The sequence below is a fragment of the Pelecanus crispus genome, chromosome W (genome assembly GCF_030463565.1).
Source record: "Pelecanus crispus isolate bPelCri1 chromosome W, bPelCri1.pri, whole genome shotgun sequence".
Classification (NCBI taxonomy): Eukaryota; Metazoa; Chordata; class Aves; order Pelecaniformes; family Pelecanidae; genus Pelecanus; species Pelecanus crispus.
The window spans coordinates 773033-794418 of NC_134675.1; the positions used below are offsets into that span (position 1 = coordinate 773033).

At 45.6% G+C, this 21386-nt stretch overlaps 1 protein-coding gene across 1 annotated transcript in view; it reads right to left on the reverse strand.

Moving 5' to 3' along the window:
- Positions 1-975: 975 nt before the first annotated feature.
- LOC104026719 (microtubule-associated protein 1B) overlaps positions 976-21386 on the reverse strand; it is a 61723-nt gene continuing 41312 nt past the window's right edge. Inside the window, exons 5-7 of the mRNA XM_075725609.1 lie at positions 10860-17199; positions 1859-2097; positions 976-1131 (exon numbers count right to left, since the gene is read on the reverse strand). Coding sequence (XP_075581724.1) covers positions 976-1131; positions 1859-2097; positions 10860-17199 — 6735 coding nt within the window. The remainder of the gene's footprint in view (positions 1132-1858; positions 2098-10859; positions 17200-21386) is intronic.

The following is a 21386-nucleotide window of genomic DNA, read 5'->3' on the forward strand; positions in this document are numbered from 1 at the left end:
GTTTGACCAGTCAGATAGGTTTCTGGTACCTCACATGCACACTCACGCTTCTTTACTGGTGTAACTATGATCCTATACAGATGTTTTATAAATTTGCTGTCTCAACATTAAAAAATAAGTGCATCAAGTTTCTTTGTACATTCAAGTCACTTTCTAAGGCAAATTGTCTACTGTATTTACTCCCAAATGTTTGGTATTTTGCTTCAGTTAATTGACAGTGGGCATGGGTGTTTAAGCATGTGGACTGGTCAGTTCTGACTGGAGTGAGTGGATTTTTACTGGGAGCAATTCTGCATGTTGAAAGAAAGGTTTTAGAATTCTGAATGGGGTTCAGACTACATGCATATTTGGCCTATGATTGTTATGGTATGTCAGTATGCAGAGTTCAAATTAAAGTGGAAAACTGCTAATGAGTGTTTAGGTTGTATGTCCCTTTCTAGCCACATTCTGCTGCTTCGTATTTTCCAGCTAACTTTACAGAATAAAGTAAGGACCTCCTTTGCAATAGCTCAGATTGATACAAATTTAAAGCTGCCTTTTCATGTGAGTGCATAAACAGACTGCAGTAAGCGATACAGCTATTGCCATGAGACTACTGAAGATCTAATTATTTATTACTTTCTCCTCCTACCCCTCTCCTTCTCTCTCTTTGTGTTTCTTACAAGGGCAAGTGCCTCTACCTGGCAGAAGTCAGTTGGGGTTGCTAGTACATGGTTTCCAAACGTTCAGCGGAGTTGAAACTGGATCTGTATTTTCGCAGTAATTTGAACCCTACTATGGGAATACTGTTATTTCCCTTAGCAATCAGCAAAGACCGAAAAATATTAGTGACTTGCATCACTGTGATACAGTATAGCATTTTGCAGGTACGCAGTCCAGCAGTTGAATTAGATGGGTTGAATTTTTAGAAAAGGTGTTTTCAAACTGAAGAATTTCTGGAAACAAAGTTAAATCTTGTGGCGCATGGTCTCGTTCTTACAGTTCAATCTTGCATGCAGGAAAAGATTCATCTTGCATAACAACAGTGCTGCTGCTTGCCAAAACCATGATGTTGAGGTCCTGCTGTTTCTCATGGGTCTCTTGGTACCATTGTCTCATCACTTCTGAGTCATGGGTTGGGATTAAGGTCACCTGCAATACAAAATGGGAGAACTCCTGAGGAATGGACAACAGAAACAACTGATAAGAAAAATGTCTTTGAAGAAGTCCTGGCCAACAAGTATGATTCCCTTTTGGAAAGAGTGAATCTTTATGTAATAAATACCTAAATAAATGGATGGATAAAAGGAAAAAAACAAACATGTAGATAAGATAAAATGACTGTAAAGAAGCAGTTTATAAAAATAAAACCTTGGTTCTCTAAGGTGCTGAGATGCAACTTTCCAGAGAAGTAGCAGCCTGTACTCTGCACTGATAGCTCTTCAGATTATGGCCAAATATTTTGTTTACTTATTTATCATGTTGGAAAGGCACATGAAGTTTCCAAGTGTATGTGATTACCATATAAACCATGAAACATTCACTTTTCTTTCCTACTTACAAACTGCAAGGTTTCCAAACTTGGATCATATATTGTATAGCAACAAGATGAAATAGCCAAATGGCCCTGTAAACCAGTTCCCAACTGTTTTATCCTCCAGAGACAGGCCAGAAGGGCCAGAAATGGGGGAGCAGCTGAGTATGGTGCAGCTCTGTGCTTCACTTGGGTGTCCTCTCACATCACTGGTGAAACAAGGTGCCCAGGCTGGGAACTCCTGTCCCCAGCAGCTGCCGCCCACTCCAGAGGCACTCTGGTTTCCTGTAGTTGCTTCCCAGAGAAGATTAAATTTCCAGGTAGAAATACTAGTGAAGAGCCTACCTGCATGTTACTCTCCCACTGGGCCTTGCCCTCCAGCAGGGAGTCCAGAACAGCCCTGCTTGGCTCCTCGGCTGCAGAATCATTCCCGCTCACCACGTAGTAGGATGACCGCACCCTCTTGAAAAACTCAACATCAACATTCTTGCTATTGCTGTGGTTGGGAATATACACCAGATCCAAATACACTGGAGGTCCTGGAGGCACCACTGTAGATTTTGCTGACTTACTATTCCCAGGTCCTTTGGAAATCAAACAACAAAAGAATATATCACAGGCTGGTTAAACACATGCATTTATTAATTACCATTATAACCGCTGAGATGATATTCTTAAAATTACTAGCGTTGGTTAAGCATTACATAGCTACAATTGTACTCCTGTGTCCCCTGAAACAATTATGGCATTACCCTCCTACATCTAATGACACGTTCCAGCTTTGTTGTATGCCAATTACGATTGTATTGGGAGTAAAAAAAATGGAATAAAAGTAACTAACTATATAATTGTCGTGGTTTAGCCCCAGCCAGCAACTAAGCACCACGCAGCCGCTCGCTCACTCCCCCTACCCCGATGGGATGGGGGAGAGAATCGGAGGAGTAAGAGTGAGAAACACTCCTGGGTTGAGATAAGAACAGTTTAATAATTGAAATAAAGTAAAATAGTAATGCTAATAATAACAGTATAATAATGATAATAATAATAATGATACACGAAGCAAGTGATGCACAATGCAATTGCTCACCACCCGCCGACCGATACCCAGACAGTTCCCGAGCAGCGATCGCTGCTCCCCGGCCACCCCCCCCCAGTTTATATACTGAGCATGACGTCATATGGTATGGAATAGCCCTTTGGTCAGTTTGGATCAACTATTCTGGCTGTGCCCCCTCCCAGTTTCTTGTGCGCCTGGCAGAGCATGGGAAGCTGAAAAAGTCCTTGACTAGCATAAGCAGTACTCAGCAACAACTAAAAACATCAGCGTGTTATCAACATTCTTCTCCTACTAAATCCAAAACACAGCACTATGCCTGCTGCTAGGAAGAAAATTAACTCTATCCCAGCCGAAACCAGGACAATAATACAATAAAAACTCACTACCACATAACCAACATTTGACTTAACCTTTCCCAGTAATATACTATTATTATCCAACAATTACTATGCAGGGCTGTGATTACTGAATTACCATTAAATAAATGGCAGTTTTATTTTCCAAGTTAAGAAGTACAGCTTTTTGAAAGTCTCCGGTATGCGTGATTATAAAAGCTAGGGTCACACAGAGAGCCATGCAGAAGTGGTCCTAAGATCTGTGGTATCAGCACATACCAAGACGTAGTAGCTGTTGATATGCTCAGACTGTCTTACAGGTGCATCAGGAAGCTACTACATGTGAGCAGAAACAGGGGCAAAGAGGAACTTGGGAGAACAGAGAAATTTCCTAAAGCAATTACTTCAGGAAACTGAGAACAAGTGTTTGTTTGCCTGCTGGATTCTTATTTGCATACACAAACTAGCCACTTATCACAAAAAGTAGAGGGAAGCATGTTTTTGCTGCTATATATAGTGTAGTATCTGTTCCAAGAAGAGGTTCAGTCAAAAGGAAGCTCAAAGTTTAAACACTCACATTAAAAATACTACCAAAAAAAAGCTGCTTTTGCTACACACTGGATCACAGTGTGAACTGACAATCAGGATTCAACCAGTAATTGTATCCAGATGATCATCATTTATGTTTTATTGGCCTTCTCATGGTGTTACAGAGGATTAAGTTTGGTAAACTAAATTATCTGAGCAATACACTCTATTTAAGATCACATATTGTAAAGACAGGAAAGTCCAATACAATTGTCTAGTGTGACCTGCCATTCATCATAGGGCAATATGCCAAATAAGCATCATAATATGATAAGATTTCCTGAATTAGAGTTTTTAACTATTGGGTATGTTATAAAATCTTTTATCTTCTTTTGTCATTAAAAATCTGTGATACATCTTTCTGAATTGTGGATACCAACATTGGATAAAATATTAGACATTACATTTTACACTAAAATGTCATTATCAAATAAAGCCTTGTCTTCAGCTCTAGCATATACCTGAGAAGTATGCTTCAAAGAAGAAGAATCTAATATAAAGCTAAAGTACTGGAGAAATGTACAGCACGAGAAACTGTACTGCTGCTTTGAAAAGCATCTACTAACAGAGACATGCAAACAATGGTGTAACAAAGGAACAGTGGACCACTTAAAATGGGGAAGCTACAGATAGCTGAATGCTGGTTTGCTTGTACTGAATCCTAGACCTGCTCCTTGTAAAAAGCTTTCAATAGAACATCAGTCCTGACAACAGCAAAATCAAAGTATCCCCAAAACACTCTCTAACAAGATCTGCCAGAAACAACATATTAGCACAATGCCTCCTTCAGTAATCTAATTCATATTTTATTACTACTTAGAATACACAACAGTCATTCAAAATGTCATTATTTTTCTGTATGTTTAGTCATCACTGATGGCATAAGACCTTAAGTGGATTATGTGATATGCATGCTCAGCTCACTGAAAGTGCTCTTACTACTGTTATCATTTCTTTAAAATACTATTTTTAAAATTGATCCAGCAAAGTAATAAAAGCATCCAATGTCTGATAGTACCTTTGCCTCTCACAATATTAAATTGCATTATTTTATGTTAAGAGCATTGTGCCTACATGATTCTTACAATGAATAAAGTGGTTCACTTTACTACTGATTTCACTTCACCTACAAAAGTGGTACTTTTAATTCGATTAATTGGTTAACAATTCAGACAGCTAGTATTAAATTCTTTCGCCTGTCTTGCCGACAGGAGTGACGGCGGCAGTTTAAAACCCAGTGTAACTGCCACCTGATCTCAGTCTCCGAGGCGAAGGGCTCGTGCCGGGGCACCCTTGCTGAGGCAGCAAAAAGCGCAGGGCGAGAGCGGGCAGCCCAGCCCCCCGCCTCGAGCGGGGAAGAGCGGGAAAGGGCGAGCTGCTGACGTGGGGCAGCTCTGACGCAGCGTGGGCGGGGCCAGGAGTGACGGCGGCCAAACCCTCACCTATAAAAGCAGCCCCCAGGGAACGTGAGTGAGCATGAGTGTGGTGTGTCAGTTTGTGTGGGGAAGGCCGAGTGCCCCTGCTCCCAGTTCCAAAGGGAAACTCAGGCAGTGCTCATCGTCCGCCCAGGAGAACACCTGGCAGCTGTGGTCACCACCCGCCCGAAAGCCTCTGCCAGAAGGAATGCGGCGACCCAGCCGGAGCTCCCGCACAAACATGCAGCCGTCCAGGTTGCCGGCTGCGGGGAGTGCCTGAGCCTGTTGCTCATACCGGAGCGCAGCAGAGACGGCAAATGTCTTGGCTGTGACCAGGGAGATGATCTCCTCAGCCTGGTGGCAGAGCTGAAGGAGGAGGTGGAAAGGCTGAGGAGTATCAGGGAGTGTGAGAGGGAGATAGACTGGTGGAGCTGCACCCAACTGTCCCTGGGGCCAGGGCAGCAGGCGGAGGCCCCACAAGGAGCGGAGGATCCCCTACCATCTTGCCGGCAAGCAGAAGGAGGGGATCCAAGAGACGCGGGGGAATGGAAACAGGTCCCTGCCCGGGGTGGCAGGCAAATCCCCTCCTGGCCTCCCCCACCTTCCCAGCTGCCCCTACACAACAGATACGGGGCTCTGGGAGTTGAGGGCCAGGCAAGCGGGGAGGGAGGTGAAGGCGAAGGTCCAGCCAGGGGGTTGCCGAGGGCCAGTCAGGCAACCTCACGGATTACGACTGCCCCTGTTAAGAAAAAAAGGAGGGTAATTGTGGTGGGTGATTCCCTCCTGCGGGGAACTGAGGGCCCGATCTGCCATCCGGACCCATCCCACAGGGAAGTCTGCTGCCTTCCTGGGGCCCGGCTTAGGGACGTTACTAGGAAACTCCCCGATCTGGTAAGGCCCTCCCATTATTACCCGCTGCTGGTTGTACGGGTTGGCAGTGATGACATTACAGAGAGAAGTCCTAAAGCAATCAGGAGGGACTTCAGGGCACTGGGGCGATTGGTCGCAGCATCAGGAGCGCAAGTAGTATTTTCCTCAATCCCATCAGTGGCAGTTAAGAGTGCTGAAAGGACTGGGAAAACTCACCTGATTAACAGGTGGCTCAGAGGCTGGTGCCATTGGTGGAATTTTGGGTTTCTCGATCATGGGGAGGTTTACACAGCACCGGGCCTGCTGGCGGCTGATGGAGATCAGCTGTCTCCAAAGGGGAAAAGGATTCTCACCCATGAGTTGGTGGGACTCGTTGAGAGGGCTTTAAACTAGGTTTGAAGGGGGAAGGGGATATAAATGGGCCCGCTAGTGAGGAGCCCTGGGGCAGCATGGCAACATTGGGGGTGAAATCGATAGCCCGGCTCAAGTGCATGTACACCAATGCACGTAGCATGGGCAACAAACAGGAGGAGCTGGAAGCCCTTGTGCAGCAGGATGGCTATGACATAGTCGCCATCACAGAAACGTGGTGGGACAACTCTCATGACTGGAGTGCTGCACTGGATGGCTGTCAGCTCTTCAGAAGGGATAGGCAGGGAAGGAGAGGCGGTGGGGTGGCTCTGTATGTTAGGGAGTGTTTTGACTGTATCGAGCTCGACAGTGGTGATGATAAGGTCGAGTGCTTCTGGGTAAGGATGAGGGGGAAGGCCAACAAGGCGGATGTCCTGTTGGGAGCCTGTTACAGACCACCCAACCAGGATGAAGAGGTACATGAAGTGTTCTACAAGCAGCTGGCAGAAGTCTTGCAATCGGCAGCCCTTGTATTTGTGGGGGACTTGAACTTTCCGGACATCTGCTGGAAATACAACACAGCAGAGAGGCAACAGTCTCGGAAGCTCCTGGAGCGTGTGGAGGATAACTTTGTGACGCAGCTGGTAAGCGAGCCTACCAGGGGAGGTGCCTCGCTTGACCTGCTGTTCACAAACACAGAAGGACTTGTGGGAAATGTCGAGGTCGGAGGCCGTCTCGGGCTTAGCGACCACGACATGATAAAGTTCTCAATTTTGGGTGATGCTAAGCGGAGGGGCACCAAAACTATTACCATGGACTTCCGGAGGGCAGACTTTGCCCTCTTCAGGACCCTGGTTGGGAAAGTCCCTTGGGAGGCGGTCCTGAAGGGCAAAGGGGTCCAGGAAGGCTGGGCCCTCTTCAAGAAGGAAGTCTTAAGGGCGCAGGAGCGGGCTGTCCCCGTGTGTCGTAAGACCAACCGGAGGGGAAATCGACCGGCCTGGCTGAATAGGGAGCTTTTGCGGGGACTCAGGGAAAAAAGGAGAGTCTACCGCCTTTGGCAGAAGGGGCGGGCAGCTCAGGAGGAGTACAGGGATCTTGTTAGGTCCTGCAGGGAGGAAATTAGAAAGGCAAAAGCCCAGCTAGAACTCAATCTGGCCAGTGCTGTAAAAGACAATAAAAAATGCTTTTATAAGTACATCAGCAATAAAAGGAGAGCCAAGGAGGATCTCCATTCTTTGCTGGATGTGGGGGGGAACATTGTCACCGAGGACAAGGAAAAGGCTGAAGTACTTAACGCCTTCTTTGCCTCTGTGTTCAACAGCCAGACCGGTCATCCCCAGGGTACTCAGGCCCTTGAGCAAGAGGATAGGGATAGGGACCAGAATGGAGCCCTCATAGTCCAGGAGGAAGCAGTTAATGACCTGCTATGCCACCTGGACGCTCACAAGTCTATGGGGCCGGATGGGATCCACCCAAGAGTACTGAGGGAGCTGGCAGAGGAGCTTGCCAAGCCACTTTCCATCATCTATCAACAGTCCTGGTTAACAGGGGAGGTCCCTGATGACTGGAGGCTTGCCAATGTGACGCCCATCTACAAGAAGGGCCGGAAGGAGGACCCGGGGAACTACAGGCCTGTCAGCCTGACCTCGGTGCCGGGGAAGATTATGGAGAGGTTCATCTTGAGTGAACTCAAGAGGCAAGTGCAGGTCAACCAGGGGATCAGACCCAGCCAGCATGGGTTCATGAAAGGCAGGTCCTGCTTGACCAACCTGATCTCCTTCTATGACCTGGTGACCCGCCTGGTAGATGATGGAAAGGCTGTGGATGTCATCTACCTCGACTTTAGCAAAGCTTTTGACACCGTCTCGCATAATATCCTCCTCGGGAAGCTGGCAGCTCACGGCTTAGACAGGCATACTCTTCGCTGGGTAAAGAACTGGTTGGGTGGCCGAGCCCAGAGAGTAGCGATAAATGGTGTTAAGTCCAGCTGGCGGCCGGTCACGAGCGGTGTTCCCCAGGGCTCTGTTTTAGGGCCAGTCTTGTTCAATATCTTTATCAATGATCTGGATGAGGGGATCGAGTGCACCCTCAGTAAGTTTGCAGACGACACCAAATTGGGTGGGAGTGTCGATCTGCTCGAGGGTAGGATGGCCCTGCAGAGGGACCTGGACAGACTGGATCGATGGGCCGTGGCCAACTGTATGAGGTTCAACAAGGCCAAGTGCCGGGTCCTGCACTTGGGTCACAACAACCCCATGCAACGCTACAGGCTTGGGGAGGAGTGGCTGGAAAGCTGCCTGGCCGAAAAGGACCTGGGGGTGTTAGTAGATAGCCGGCTGAACATGAGCCAGCAGTGTGCCCAGGTGGCCAAGAAGGCCAACAGCATCCTGGCTTGTATCAGGAATAGTGTGGCCAGCAGGAGCAGGGAGGTGATTGTGCCCCTGTACTCAGCACTGGTGAGGCCGCACCTGGAATACTGTGTTCAGTTTTGGGCCCCTCACTACAAGAAAGACATTGAGGTGCTGGAGCGTGTTCAGAGGCGGGCAACGAAGCTGGTGAAGGGTCTGGAGAACAAGTCTTATGAGGAGCGGCTGAGGGAACTGGGGTTGTTTAGCCTGGAAAAGAGGAGGCTGAGGGGAGACCTTATCGCTCTCTACAACTACCTGAAAGGAGGTTGTAGTGAGGTGGGTGTTGGTCTCTTCTCCCAAGTAGCTAGCGATAGGACGAGAGGAAATGGGCTTAAGCTGCGCCAGGGGAGGTTTAGACTGGAAATTAGGAAAAATTTCTTTACGGAAAGGGTGGTCAGGCATTGGAACAGGCTGCCCAGAGAGGTGGTGGAGTCACCATCCCTGGAGGCGTTTAAAAAACGGGTAGATGTGGCACTTCGGGATATGGTTTAGTCTGGTCTACCCTTGATTAGTCTAGAGTGGGCTTGGTAGTGTAGGTTAATGGTTGGACTGGATGATCTTAAAGGTCTTTTCCAACCTAGATGATTCTATGATTCTATGATCTATCAGCAGTCCTGGTTAACAGGGGAGGTCCCTGATGACTGGAGGCTTGCCAATGTGATGCCCATCTACAAGAAGGGCTGGAAGGAGGATCCGGGGAACTACAGGCCTGTCAGCCTGACCTCGGTGCCAGGGAAGATTATGGAGCGGTTCATCTTGAGTGAACTCAACAGGCAAGTGCAGGTCAACCAGGGGATCAGGCCCAGCCAGCATGGGTTCATGAAAGGCAGGTCCTGCTTGACCAACCTCATCTCCTTCTATGACCTGGTGACCCGCCTGGTAGATGATGGAAAGGCTGTGGATGTCATCTACCTGGACTGCAGCAAAGCCTTTGACACCGTCTCCCACAATATTCTCCTTGGGAAGCTGGCAGCTCATGGCTTGGACAGGCGTACTCTTTGCTGGGTAAAAAACTGGTTGGGTGGCCGAGCCCAGAGAGTAGTGGTGAATGGAGTTAAGTCCAGTTGGCAGCCGGTCACGAGTGGTGTTCCCCAGGGCTCTGTTTTGGGGCCAGCCTTGTTTAATATCTTTATCAATGATCTGGATGAGGGGATTGAGTGCGCCCTCAGTAAGTTTGCAGATGACACCAAGCTGGGTGGGAGTGTCGATCTGCTGGAGGGTAGGATGGCCCTGCAGAGGGACCTGGACAGGCTGGACCGATGGGCCGAGGCCAACTGTATGAGGTTCAACAAGGCCAAGTGCCGGGTCCTGCACTTGGGTCACAACAACCCCATGCAGTGCTACAGGCTTGGGGAAGAGTGGCTGGAAAGGCTGCCTGGCTGAAAAGGACCTGGGGGTGTTGGTTGACAGCTGGCTGACCATGAGCCAGCAGTGTGCCCAGGTGGCCAAGAAGGCCAACAGCATCCTGGCTTGTATCAGGGATAGTGTGGCCAGCAGGAGCACGGAGGTGATTGTGCCCCTGTACTCGGTGCTGCTGAGGCCGCACCTGGAATACTGTGTCCAGTTTTGGGCCCCTCAATACAAGAAGGACATTGAGGTGCTGGAGCGTGTCCAGAGAAGGGCAACGAAGCTGGTGGTGAAGGGTCTGGAGCACAGGGCTGAGGGAACTGGGATTGTTTAGTGTGGAGAAGAGGAGGCTGAGGGGAGACCTTATCGCTCTCTACAACTGCCTGAAAGGAGGTTGTAGTGAGGTGGGTGTTGGTCTCTTCTCCCAAGTAGTCAGCGATAGGACGAGAGGAAATGGGCTCAAGCTTCGCCGGGGAGGTTTACGTTGGATATTAGGAAAAATTTCTTCACGGAAAGGGTGGTCAAGCATTGGAACAGGCTGCCCAGAGAGGTGGTGGAGTCACCATCCCTGCAGGTGTTCAAAAAACGGGTAGATGTGGCACTCTGGGACGTGGTTTAGTCTACTCTACCCTTGATTGGTTTAGTGTGGACTTGGTAGTGTAGGTTAATGGTTGGACTGGATGATCTTAAAGGGCTTTTCCAATCTAAACAATTCTATGATTCTATATTTGATGTACTGTCTCTAGTTCTTTACGTCTGAGCAAACTGACACATCAAGTTTCTCAGACTGCAAAAGTTAATTCAGTGAATTTCATTCATTTAAATCTGGCCTTAACACACCAGATTTATATTTAAAACATAGACTTTCTTTGGGGGTTTGCTACAAACCACATTCTCAGCTGATATAAAGGTAACCTAACTTCACTGCAATAACTAAGAAAATCTTAACATTAGGGAACTCCTATGTGTCTTTACCTGTGGTTGCAGTCTTTGTTGACTTGGATGTTGTTGTATTTGCTGCATTCTTGGTGTCCTTATCTTTCTCTTCCACTCGAGACTTCACTTCTGGATTAGAGATATTTTTGGTTGCCTTTTCCACAGACTCCTTCTTTTTTGGAGAAGTTGTTTTGGAAATTTTGTCTAAAGATTCTTTTACAGCTGTTTTTGGTGAAGCCACTTGTTTTGATTTAGCATCACTTTTTTTAACAGGAGACGATGACTTGGTCTTAGTACCCTGCTTTTTTGTCTTTGTCTTTTCTTTGAGGTCCTTCTTCAAAGGCTTACCCAAATTCTGATCGATGGGCAAAGTCTCTGGATCAACCATGGAAACATCAGGGTGCCTAGGGGAAGGGCTGTGATCCTGCATCGGGAAGGGTGGCGGGTCAATTTGTTTGTACATAATTGTCTTGTCCGTCGGAATGGTTTCTGACTCATCTTCTGAGTCAATGTTAGCATCTGCAGTGATGGAAGGGCATTCCTCAGTCTCGGGGGGAACATCTGAATCAGTCTGAGATGGGGCAGATTCACTCACGGATGTGGGAGGGGTTTCATCACACTGCTGCCCTTGCTGCTTTCCCCCAGAAGGTGGCTGGGCTCCCCCAGATTGAGTTAATGGCTTCTCTTGATTTTGAGACTGTTCTTCACTTGCAAACCACTCAAGGGGATTTGGGTTGATAAATGAGGGTGAAAGTTCAGTTTTAGGATGTTTATATTCACAGGAGGACACAAGGCATAAGTCAACATCTTGATGGAATTCTGCTAACGATTTTCCTGGAGTAAAATGTGCACTTGCTTCATAGAAATAGCTAGTAGCTTTGGATGACCTGGTGGTTTTCCCAGTTGTCTCAAATGAGTAATCAGTGGCTTCAGGTGTGCTGGTGACTTTCCCTGTTGTCTCATAGGAGTAATCCATAGCATCAAGTGATCTGGTAGCTTTCCCAATTCTCTCATAGGAATAATCTGTGACTCCTGGTGACCTTGTGGTTTTCCCTGTCATCTCATAAGAATAATCTGTGGCCTCAGGTGACCTTGTGGTTTTCCCTGTCATCTCATAAGAATTATCTGTGGCCTCAGGTGACCTAGTAGCTTTCCCTGTTATCTCATAGGAATAATCTGTGGCCTGAGGTGATCTAGATTTTGCAACTGCCTCACAGGAGTAGCTAATATCCTCTGGTGACCTAGTAGTTTTCTCTGTGGCCTTGTAAGAATAACTAAGTTCTTCTGGTGACCTGTTGCTTTTCTCTGAATCTTCTTTTTCTGGGCTGATTAAAGGTTCTGAACTGTGCTTTGTTAGGGGTACCTGGTAACCAAATGCTTCGACAGAGGACACTTGCAGCGACAATGAAGATGTGTGACTAGCTGACACCGCTTCTGTGATTGCAGGAGGTGAATTTGGAAAACTAGGAGAGTACAGAGGAGAAGATTCCCTTGGAGTTAGTGGAGACAGGTCAGACTTTGGTGACAGCTTTTCTCCTAGGCTCTGCACCTTTTCTGAGGTAAAAGAAGAATGTAGTGACATATCTCTGGGTGGAACAGCACCTGAAAAAGTTTCTTCTGGTAGTGGTGAAGTTAACTGGGAAGGTGTATGAGCTGATGAAGTTGAGGATGAAGCTTCAATTTGAGAAACTGAAATAATTTCTGAAATATCCTTCTCCTGAGAGTAAGATGACTGCTCCATAGGGGAAATCTTCTGTGCAAAAGTAGGCTCCTGTATATCTGAAGGGCTATAATCTACTTCTGTTGGTCCATTTTCAGATATATGGTATATACTAGTGCCTACAGTAGGATAGTCTGGAGATTGCCTACTAAAGTCCATTGCTAAAGACTGCTCAGGGGACTCCTGACCAAATTCTACTGACATAGTTGACTGCTCAGGAGATCTGTGATCATGCACCAGGGTTCTTGATTTTGTGGTTTTGGGTGAGAAATCTGGTGGAGAAATTGACATGGGCCTTGGACACTCTTCTTTAGATGGAGACATGTCTGTTTCCTGAAAAGTTGTTGGTGTTTGTACAACTGACACTGAAAGGGAATCATCAACTTCAGTAGAGTGGGGAGATCCAACCTCAGCATGCAAAGAAGGAGATACATCATCAGTAGTTGGTTCTGGAAATGAACTAGTAGCAACAGATGCTGTAGAAACAGAAGCTACTCCTTCTATATGGGAATAGGTGTCTTCTGCTACTACCTCATCAACTGGAGTTGCAGACTTGTCAGAAACAGTGCCTTCAGAAATTGACATTTTGGTGTCTTCTTTTAAGGAACCGAACTGACTGATATCTATTTGAGTAGGTGAGAGATCACCTGCTAACTTCCGCTCATCCAAGACCAGTGAAGACTGGGAAATGCTGGGTTCTGTATCCTCCATTTTCCTTTCTAAGCTGAAGCCTTCCTTAATTACCATAAAGTCCATGCTTTTTTCATCTTGTTTTTCTTGGAAAAGGCCCACAGAGCTGGCTTCAGAAGCTGGGCTCATCTGAACAGGTGATTTTTCTTTTTCAGGTTTCCCCTCAGAAGGACTTCCATGATCTCTGTTGGGAAACTTTACATCAGCACTCAAAAATGTATCATAAGTGGTCTCTGAACCTATCAGTGGTGGACTCCGCAGAGGCGAGAGAACCTTTTCAATAGGAGATTCTGAATCTGGCACAGGCTCATCCATAGGGCTTATTCTGGGTTTTGCAGATTCATCTTTGACTTCACTGAGTTCAAAGCTAACAGGAGCTTCTGTTGACTTTTCACTGGTTTCAGAGGGAAGCTGACTGGATTTTTCATCAGTGGGAGACTGATAATAAGGTGTGTGGCCAGCACTACCAGCAGCAGACTGTGAGGGAGATGCTACTTCTAACGTTTTATCTTCAGGGCTTGCACAGTGCTCTTTGGCAACTTCTTGATATACATCAGGCAATGTAGCAATGGGGACAGGCTCAGCTGAGACCTTGATCTCATTGGGAGTGAGTGAAAAGTTCACACTACGTTCACTCAGTGGTGTTTTGGCAACAGGTGATGGAGGGGACAAACTCTCAGCTGGACTCTTGATTGGACTATGTTTTCCACCATCTTCTGGATAGGGTTCTTTCATTTCTAATTTGGCAGTGCCTTGGATTTCACTTCCTTTTTGCCAATATACATCTTGGAATGCAGATTTGCAGAATTTGTCTTCCTCTAATGAAGAAGGTGGTGAGATAGTAGAAGCTGAGGCATTATAGTCTTTACCTTCTGTGGCCTCTGTTTTGGATCCTTCTGATAATCCATTAAAAGCATCCGGAAGTGGAGAAAGTTTAGGTCTAGAAAATTCTTGAGAGTACAGTGATGTCTCATATTTGGTAATGTTCATATACTCTTGAGAAGGTGACTCACTTTCCTCATTGTTAATTTCATCACTCATGACATCCCGGGGTGTAGACATTTCATCCATTGGAGTTGGTTCACTGGATATTTCAATGGTAGACTGTGTATAACCTGAAGTAGCAGTGAATTCCTCAGGTTGATCTTCTCTATCTTCTTCATCAGAAACAGTGGCTTCACTTTCTGAACCACCAGGTAATGTTTCATCATGGATAGAAGAGGCCGGTTCAACTGCTGGAGACTGAGGCTCTGAGCGTTTTGTTGGTGTAATTATGAGTAGGCCATATTTATCTTCAACTTCACCAGCTTCTGCAGCTTTGTCTACCACAGCCATCACGTAATCTTCTTCAGCTTCTATTTTTTCAGTCTCCTCTTCATCTCTGATGTCTTCTGCTTTGTCTTCCTCCTCTTCTTCAGTCTCTTCAGTTTCTGCCTTTTCTACTGCTTCTTCCCTGTCTTCCTCAGCCCGTTCATCTGATGCCTCATCATCTGCCTTTTCAATATAATTTTTGGCTTTAATGTTAGCATCTGCTTCAGCCATTATTTCTTCTGAAGTCTCTTCCATTTTTCTTGCTTCCTCCATATATGGTTTTGTGGTGTCCAGTGGTGTCTTTTCTTCCTCATCTTCACCTTGTTCTTCAGCTTCTTCTGTCTCTGCCTTTTCCTCATAATCTCCTGCTTCATAGGATTCTTCCAAGCCAGTTCCCTCATCTTCAAACTTTTCATTGTCATCAACCCTGTGCTTTTCCACAGGTTCCAATTCTTCGGGTGTTTGTTCACACTCACCCTCAGCCTCTGTGGTAGTTATGCCTTCATCAGAGGACTCGGCAGGTCCTTCATTATCTGATTTTTCTTTTTGGACTTCAAAGGCCTCTTTTTGTTCTGTGCCAGTGAGTTTCAGTTCATCTTCTATAAGTGCAACTTGAGGTTTTGTTTCTTTTATTGTTTCTACTTCTTCAGCTTTTAATTCCTCAAAATCCTTTGTTAAATCCTCTGGTGAAGACATAAGGGATCTCTCCACTTCAAGTTCTTTTCCACTAGCTGTAATTTCTTCAGCTGCTACAGTTGGGGCGGTGGCTCCAACTGCTGCAAGAGCAGCTTGCACTCCACTGACTTTGATCTCCTTCTTCACAGTCTTAATTTTTCCTTTTTCCTTTGGCTTTCCAGCAGGTACTGCTTCTTTTTTAGCAGGTTCCTCCTTCTTTCGTGGTTTAGGCTTTGCTGCTGGCTTTTTGACTTCAGTCAAAGGAGCAGCTGTCTTCTTTGTTTCTTTAGGAACCTTTTTTATGTCCTTTTTGGCTTCTTTTTCTTCCTTCTTAATTTCCTTCTTATCTTCTTTTTTACCTTCTTTTTTAGCTTCCTTTAGAGCTTCTTTCTTTACTTCCTTCTTAGTTTCCTTCTTCTCTTCCTTTTTCACCTCTTTTTTAACTTCTTGCTTGATCTCTTCTTTTTTGGGTTTTTCCTCTTTCTTGATGGGTGTTTTCTCCTCTTTTTTAGAAACCTCTTTCTTTGGTTTTTCTTTTTCCTCTTTCTTTTCTTCAGGTTTTGCTTTGACTTCCTTTTTCACTGGCTTCTCCTTTGCTACTTTTGGTTTTACATCTGTAGCTTGTTTTTCAGGAGTTTCGGATTTTACTAATTGCTCTTCTTTATTTGTTATGTCTTTTTCTGCCACTATAGGTTTCATCTCGACTTTTGCTGGTTTCTCTTTTTTAACTGGAACTTTTTCTTTACTTTCCAATTTTTGAAGCTTTTCTGGTGCTGGACTAGGCTTTGCAGGCTCTGGTGTTTCTTCTTTAGATTCCTTTCTGACAGGCTTGCTTGGTGGTGTCTTTGCAGCAGGCTTCAGACTCTCCTTGCTGTCTGTTCGTTGTTTCAACTTTGCTTGTTTCACAGCTGGACTAGCAATGTTCCCAGTTAGGTCTTTTTGTGTAACCATTGGTTGTTTAAGGAAGTCTAAGTGTTTGAGTTTTTCTAGTCCTTCTAGAATATTATATTGGGTGCTGTTTCCAGGAAACAGAACTCGGATTATTTTTTCTGCAGGATTAGCTGGATGCCACACAATCAGGGATGAGACAGAGGTGAAATAGGATAATGGAATGTCTAGTTCTTGGACATTTGGTAGCAGGAATTCAGCTTTATCTTTGCTAGTACCACTCCACTGTTGCATAAAATATTGCATCTCTCTGCTATTTTTGACAGGATTAAGCACATACATCTCAAGTTTTCCAACTCCCATTTTCTGAAATAAAATGATGGGGTCAATGGTATTTCCTACATTTCTGAAAAGAGGTTCTGGTTTCATAGACAATTTATGTAAATACTGGAGAGTAAAACAAGCTTCTTCTACACTCCTTTTTACTCTAAAGTTAGGATCCAGGTTCTTCAGGTTCTCAGGTACATTAAGGAATACAACTCCTAAATCGGGTGAGATCAGATTCTTCATCCATTCGCTGTTGGTAGTAGACCCTTGGGACTGTTCCTCTTCTAATTCAGCTATCTTTCGCTGAAACATGCTATTGATTCCTGGCAGGTTATCATCTCCAATGTGAGTGAGTAGAATGGAATCTACCCTGTCCAAGTGACGGATAAGTTTCCAAAAACAAGATTTTCTTTCAGATCCTCCATTGATAAGCATGTTGAATCCATTCACTGCAAACAACGCAGAGTCCCCTCTTCCACCTGGGAAAATATAACAGCAGGGTTTGGAGAGTTTCAAGAAGCCTCCTGAAGTTGGAGGTTCCAAAATGTCAAAGGGTGATGGCACTTCTACTGATTCTGACAGATACTCTGTGAATTCAGAGAGTCCTTCCATTTCGGGCAATATGGAAGCTGAGTTGAGTTTAATGTTAATAAAGTCTTGAAGGTTGTGTCTGTCAAGGTTGGAATTTTTCCAGTCTCCTTCCTCAGGGCAGAAAAGAGTTAAGCTGGCTTTGTTGGCAGGGTGTGTGGTGCTCAATAATTCACCAATCTAGGGTTGTGAAACAAAAACACAAGAAGATGCATGTAAATTCATTTTTTTAATAATTAATGTCAGAACATATTTCCTGATCTGATAGATAAAACCTTTTTCATTCCCTTCTGTACTGTTGAGTACCTGTCCCAGGAGCTAAAGGAACCTGTTAGCAAAAATAGTTTACTACTGTATTTTTTTAAATACAAAGGAGCAGCTTATGAGGAAAGGTCCCTTCCTCATTGCCCAAAGGAGGAAAGTACCCCAAGGTTCCCCCTTCCCTCCTCCACTGTCCTGGTTTTGGCTGGGATAGAGTTAATTTTCTTCCTAGGAGCTGGCATAGTGCTGTGGTTTGGATTTAGGATGAGAAGAATGTTGATAACACCCTGATGGTTTAGTTGTTGCTCAGTACTGCTTATGCCAGTCAAGGACTTTTCAGCTTCCCATGCTCTGCCAGGGGCACAAGAAGCTGGGAGGGGGCACAGCCAGAACAGTTGATCCCAACTGCCCCAAGGGCTATTCCATACCATACGGCATCATGGGCAGTATAGAAACTGGGGGGGGTTGGCTGGGGAGCAGCGATTGCTGCTCGGGAACTGTCTGGGTATCGGTTGACGGGTGGTGAGCAATTGCATTGTGCATCACTTGCTTTGGTTATTATTATAATTATTATCATTATTATATTGTTATTATTATCATTACTGCTTTACTTTATTTCAATGATTAAACTGTTCTTATCTCAACCCAGGAGTGTTTCTCACTCTTACTCCTCCGATTCTCTCCCCCATCCCATCGGGGTAGGGGGAGTGAGCGAGCGGCTGCGTGGTGCTTAGTTGCTGGCTGGGGTTAAATCAGGATATCCACCCTTTATAGGAGGACAGTACAAGCTTTTATATTTAGAGGGGATGAGGACTATGAGGCTAATGCTGCCAGAGCTGCCACTATCTTGGCCATTGGCTCATGAGTCTCCCTGCTGCCCCTGCCAATCCAGAAGACCCAGCCAAATATCTAAGGGAAACAGCATATCCTCTTAATAAGCAGAGAATAACTGCAGCTCAGAGGAGGCCAACATCCTCCCAGGGCAGCTGCCTTCCTCACCCCCTCCTCATACAAGATGTATTCCACGACACCATCATTACTACACTTCTTTCTGCAGGCTGGCTCCTGACTCCCAGATTAGCATGACTGACTGCAGGACAGTTTTCCAGAACAGTAAGAAATGGTTTATTGCATGAAAAATCCAAACAGTTGCAAGTTTTGTATTTGTGAGATTGTGAGGTACATATATTTTTATATGTTACATTGTGCTGGATTTGGCTGGGACAGAGTTAATTTTCTTCCCAGTAGCTAGTATGTGGCTGTGTTTTGGATTTGTGCTGGAAACAGTGTTGGTAACACAGGGATGTTTTAGCTATTGCTGAGCAGGGCTTACACAGTCAAGGCCTTTTCTGCTCCTCACCCCACCCCACCAGCGAGCAGGCTGGGGGGCACAAGGAGCTGGGAGGGGACACAGCCGGGACAGCTGACCCCAACTGACCAAAGGGATGTCCCACACCGTATGACGTCATGCTCAGCACATAGAGCTGGGGGAAGAAGGAGGAAGGGGGGACATTCAGAGTGATGGCGTTTGTCTTCCCAAGTCACCGTTACGCGTGATGGAGCCCGGCTTTCCTGGAGGTGGCTGAACACCTGCCTGCCCATGGGAAGCAGTGAATGAATTCCTTGCTTTGCTTTGCTTGTGTGTGCGGCTTTTGCTTTCCCTGTTACACTGTCTTTATCTCAACCCACGAGTTTTCTCACTTTTACCCTTCTGATTTTCTCCCCCATCCCACTGGAGGGGGTGTGAGCGAGCATCTGTGTGGTGCTTAGTTGCCAGCTGGGGTTAAACCATCACAAATATATATAAAAATACCTATTATATCATATTATTCAATATATGATATATTTATAATGCTTTTTATATATATAGTTTTATAAATAAAAATATAAACTCAGGAATAAAGAAAGAGCCAGAAAAAAGTGTTAAGGTTAAAAATGCTCTTGTCATTATTTTGATTTTAAACTCATGGACCACAAAAGTGAAAATCTGGAATAACTCCATTCATTTTTGACAGTGTTTGATAACATGTTAGTACCAAAACCAGCTACTGAAAGACAGACACAGAAAACAAAAGGTTCTGTGCCATAGTATGAAGAGCAAATATTTGGTGGTTCCAGATTAGTACACAAAGAAACATGGAAAAAGTATGATATATTTTATACCTTCTCCCAGTTCCACAGCTGGGGGAGTTTTCTCACTTTTACCCTTCTGATTCTCTCCCCCATCCCACTGCGGGGGGGGCAGGTGAGCGAGCGGCTTTGTGGTGCTTGGTTGCTGGCTGGGGTTAAACCACGACATGGGCTAATGAATATACTGGGCCAAGGTTTGGGGTTAGTCCTATCCAGTTTATATTATACCATATTTGGATTGCTGTTTCATACTCCTAAATTCTGACTTTCTTTGCTCCTAAAAGTTGGCACACATAATGCAGACAATGTTAAGCCACTGGTAGCGCAGGCAAATGAAACACTGGAGAAAAATTATTCGAGACATATATCATATTTGTTAGGAATAGCGAATTCAGGAATGCCTTAGTAAAGGCTTTAATGGATTTCCATTTCAAATGGTGACACAAAGGATATCATAGAATCGTTTAGGTTGGAAAAGACCTTTAAGATCATCCAGTCCAACCAATTAACCTAACATTACCAAGTCCACCACTAAACCAGTTAAGGGGAGAGTAGCAATTCCATGTTTCCTGGCTTATCAACAGTTCCGTTGCTTACGTTATTTGATAACACAGAGATGTAACCGCTCATTCTATTCTCTGGATTCAAAGTCAATCTGGGAGCAAAGAAATGTATCCGTGAACCTGATCAACTTTTCAAGCACTGAGATACATCTGTTGAGGAATCCTCAAATTTTAAAGATGTTACAGCTGGTGAAGGTAAACAAGAAGTTGGCTGCTCAGAGAAAATACAAGATTGTTTCATACCCTGGACCACAAAGGTAAAAAAGAAAGGTTTTCCTCTGCTAGCTGTTGTTGCAGAGGCAGTGGAATGGGACATCTTCAATCTTCTGGCATGGGAGAAGTTGAAAACAACACTTTTAGGCCTTGCCTGCAGGGAGTTCTGCAAGCTAGAGATGGATTTCTGAATAAGACTTCATAAGATTATACCTCAAAGAGTATTTACTTATTTGTAAGCACATCCCATGACCATAGTTCAGGTTTGGTCCAGTGAAATAAAAATGGACAGAGACCAGAAATACCAACTTTACTATAATATTCATCAAATGGTACATGTTTATGGGTCAGGACAGCACGGGAATTATTTCTTCTAATCACTAGTTAACAAACCACTAACCACTTTTTTCTAGCCCTTTCTTAGAATAAACTAGACTAGACTAGACTGTTTCAGTTGGCAGGGACCTACAGCCATCATCTAGTCCAACTGCCTGAGCACTTCAGGGCTGACCAAAAGCTAAAGCATGTTGTTAAGGGCATTGTCCAAAGGCCTCAAACACTGACAGGCTTGGGGCATCCACCACATCTCTAGGAAGCCTGTTCCAGTGTTTGACCACCCTCTCCATAAAGAAAAGCTTCTTAACGTCCAGTCTGAACCTCCCCTGGCACAGCCTTGAACCATTCCCCCGCGTCCTGGCACTGGATCCCAGGGAGAAGAGCTCAGCACCTCCCTCTCCACTTCCCCTCCTCAGGAAGCTGGAGAGAGCAATGAGGTCGCCCCTCAGACTCCTTTTCTCCACTCTAGACAAGCCCAGAGTCCTCAGCCACTCCTCACAGGACATGCCTTCCAGCCCTGTCACCAGCTCTGTTGCCCTCCTCTGGATGCATTCAAGGACCTTCACATCCTTCTTAAATTGTGGGGCCCAGAACTGCACGCAGTACTCAAGGTGAGGCTGTGCCAATGCTGAATACAGCAGGATCATCACCTCTTTTAACCGGCTGGTTATGCTGTGTTTGATGCACCCCAGGATGCAGTTTGCCCTCCTGGCTGCCAGGGCACACTGCTGACTCCTGTTGAGCCTGCTGTCACCCAGCACCCCCAGACCCCTTTCTGCAGGGCTGCTCTCCAGCCACTGCTCTCCCAATCCATACCTGTGACCAGCGTTACTCTGTCCCAGGTGCAGAATCCAGCATTTGGAC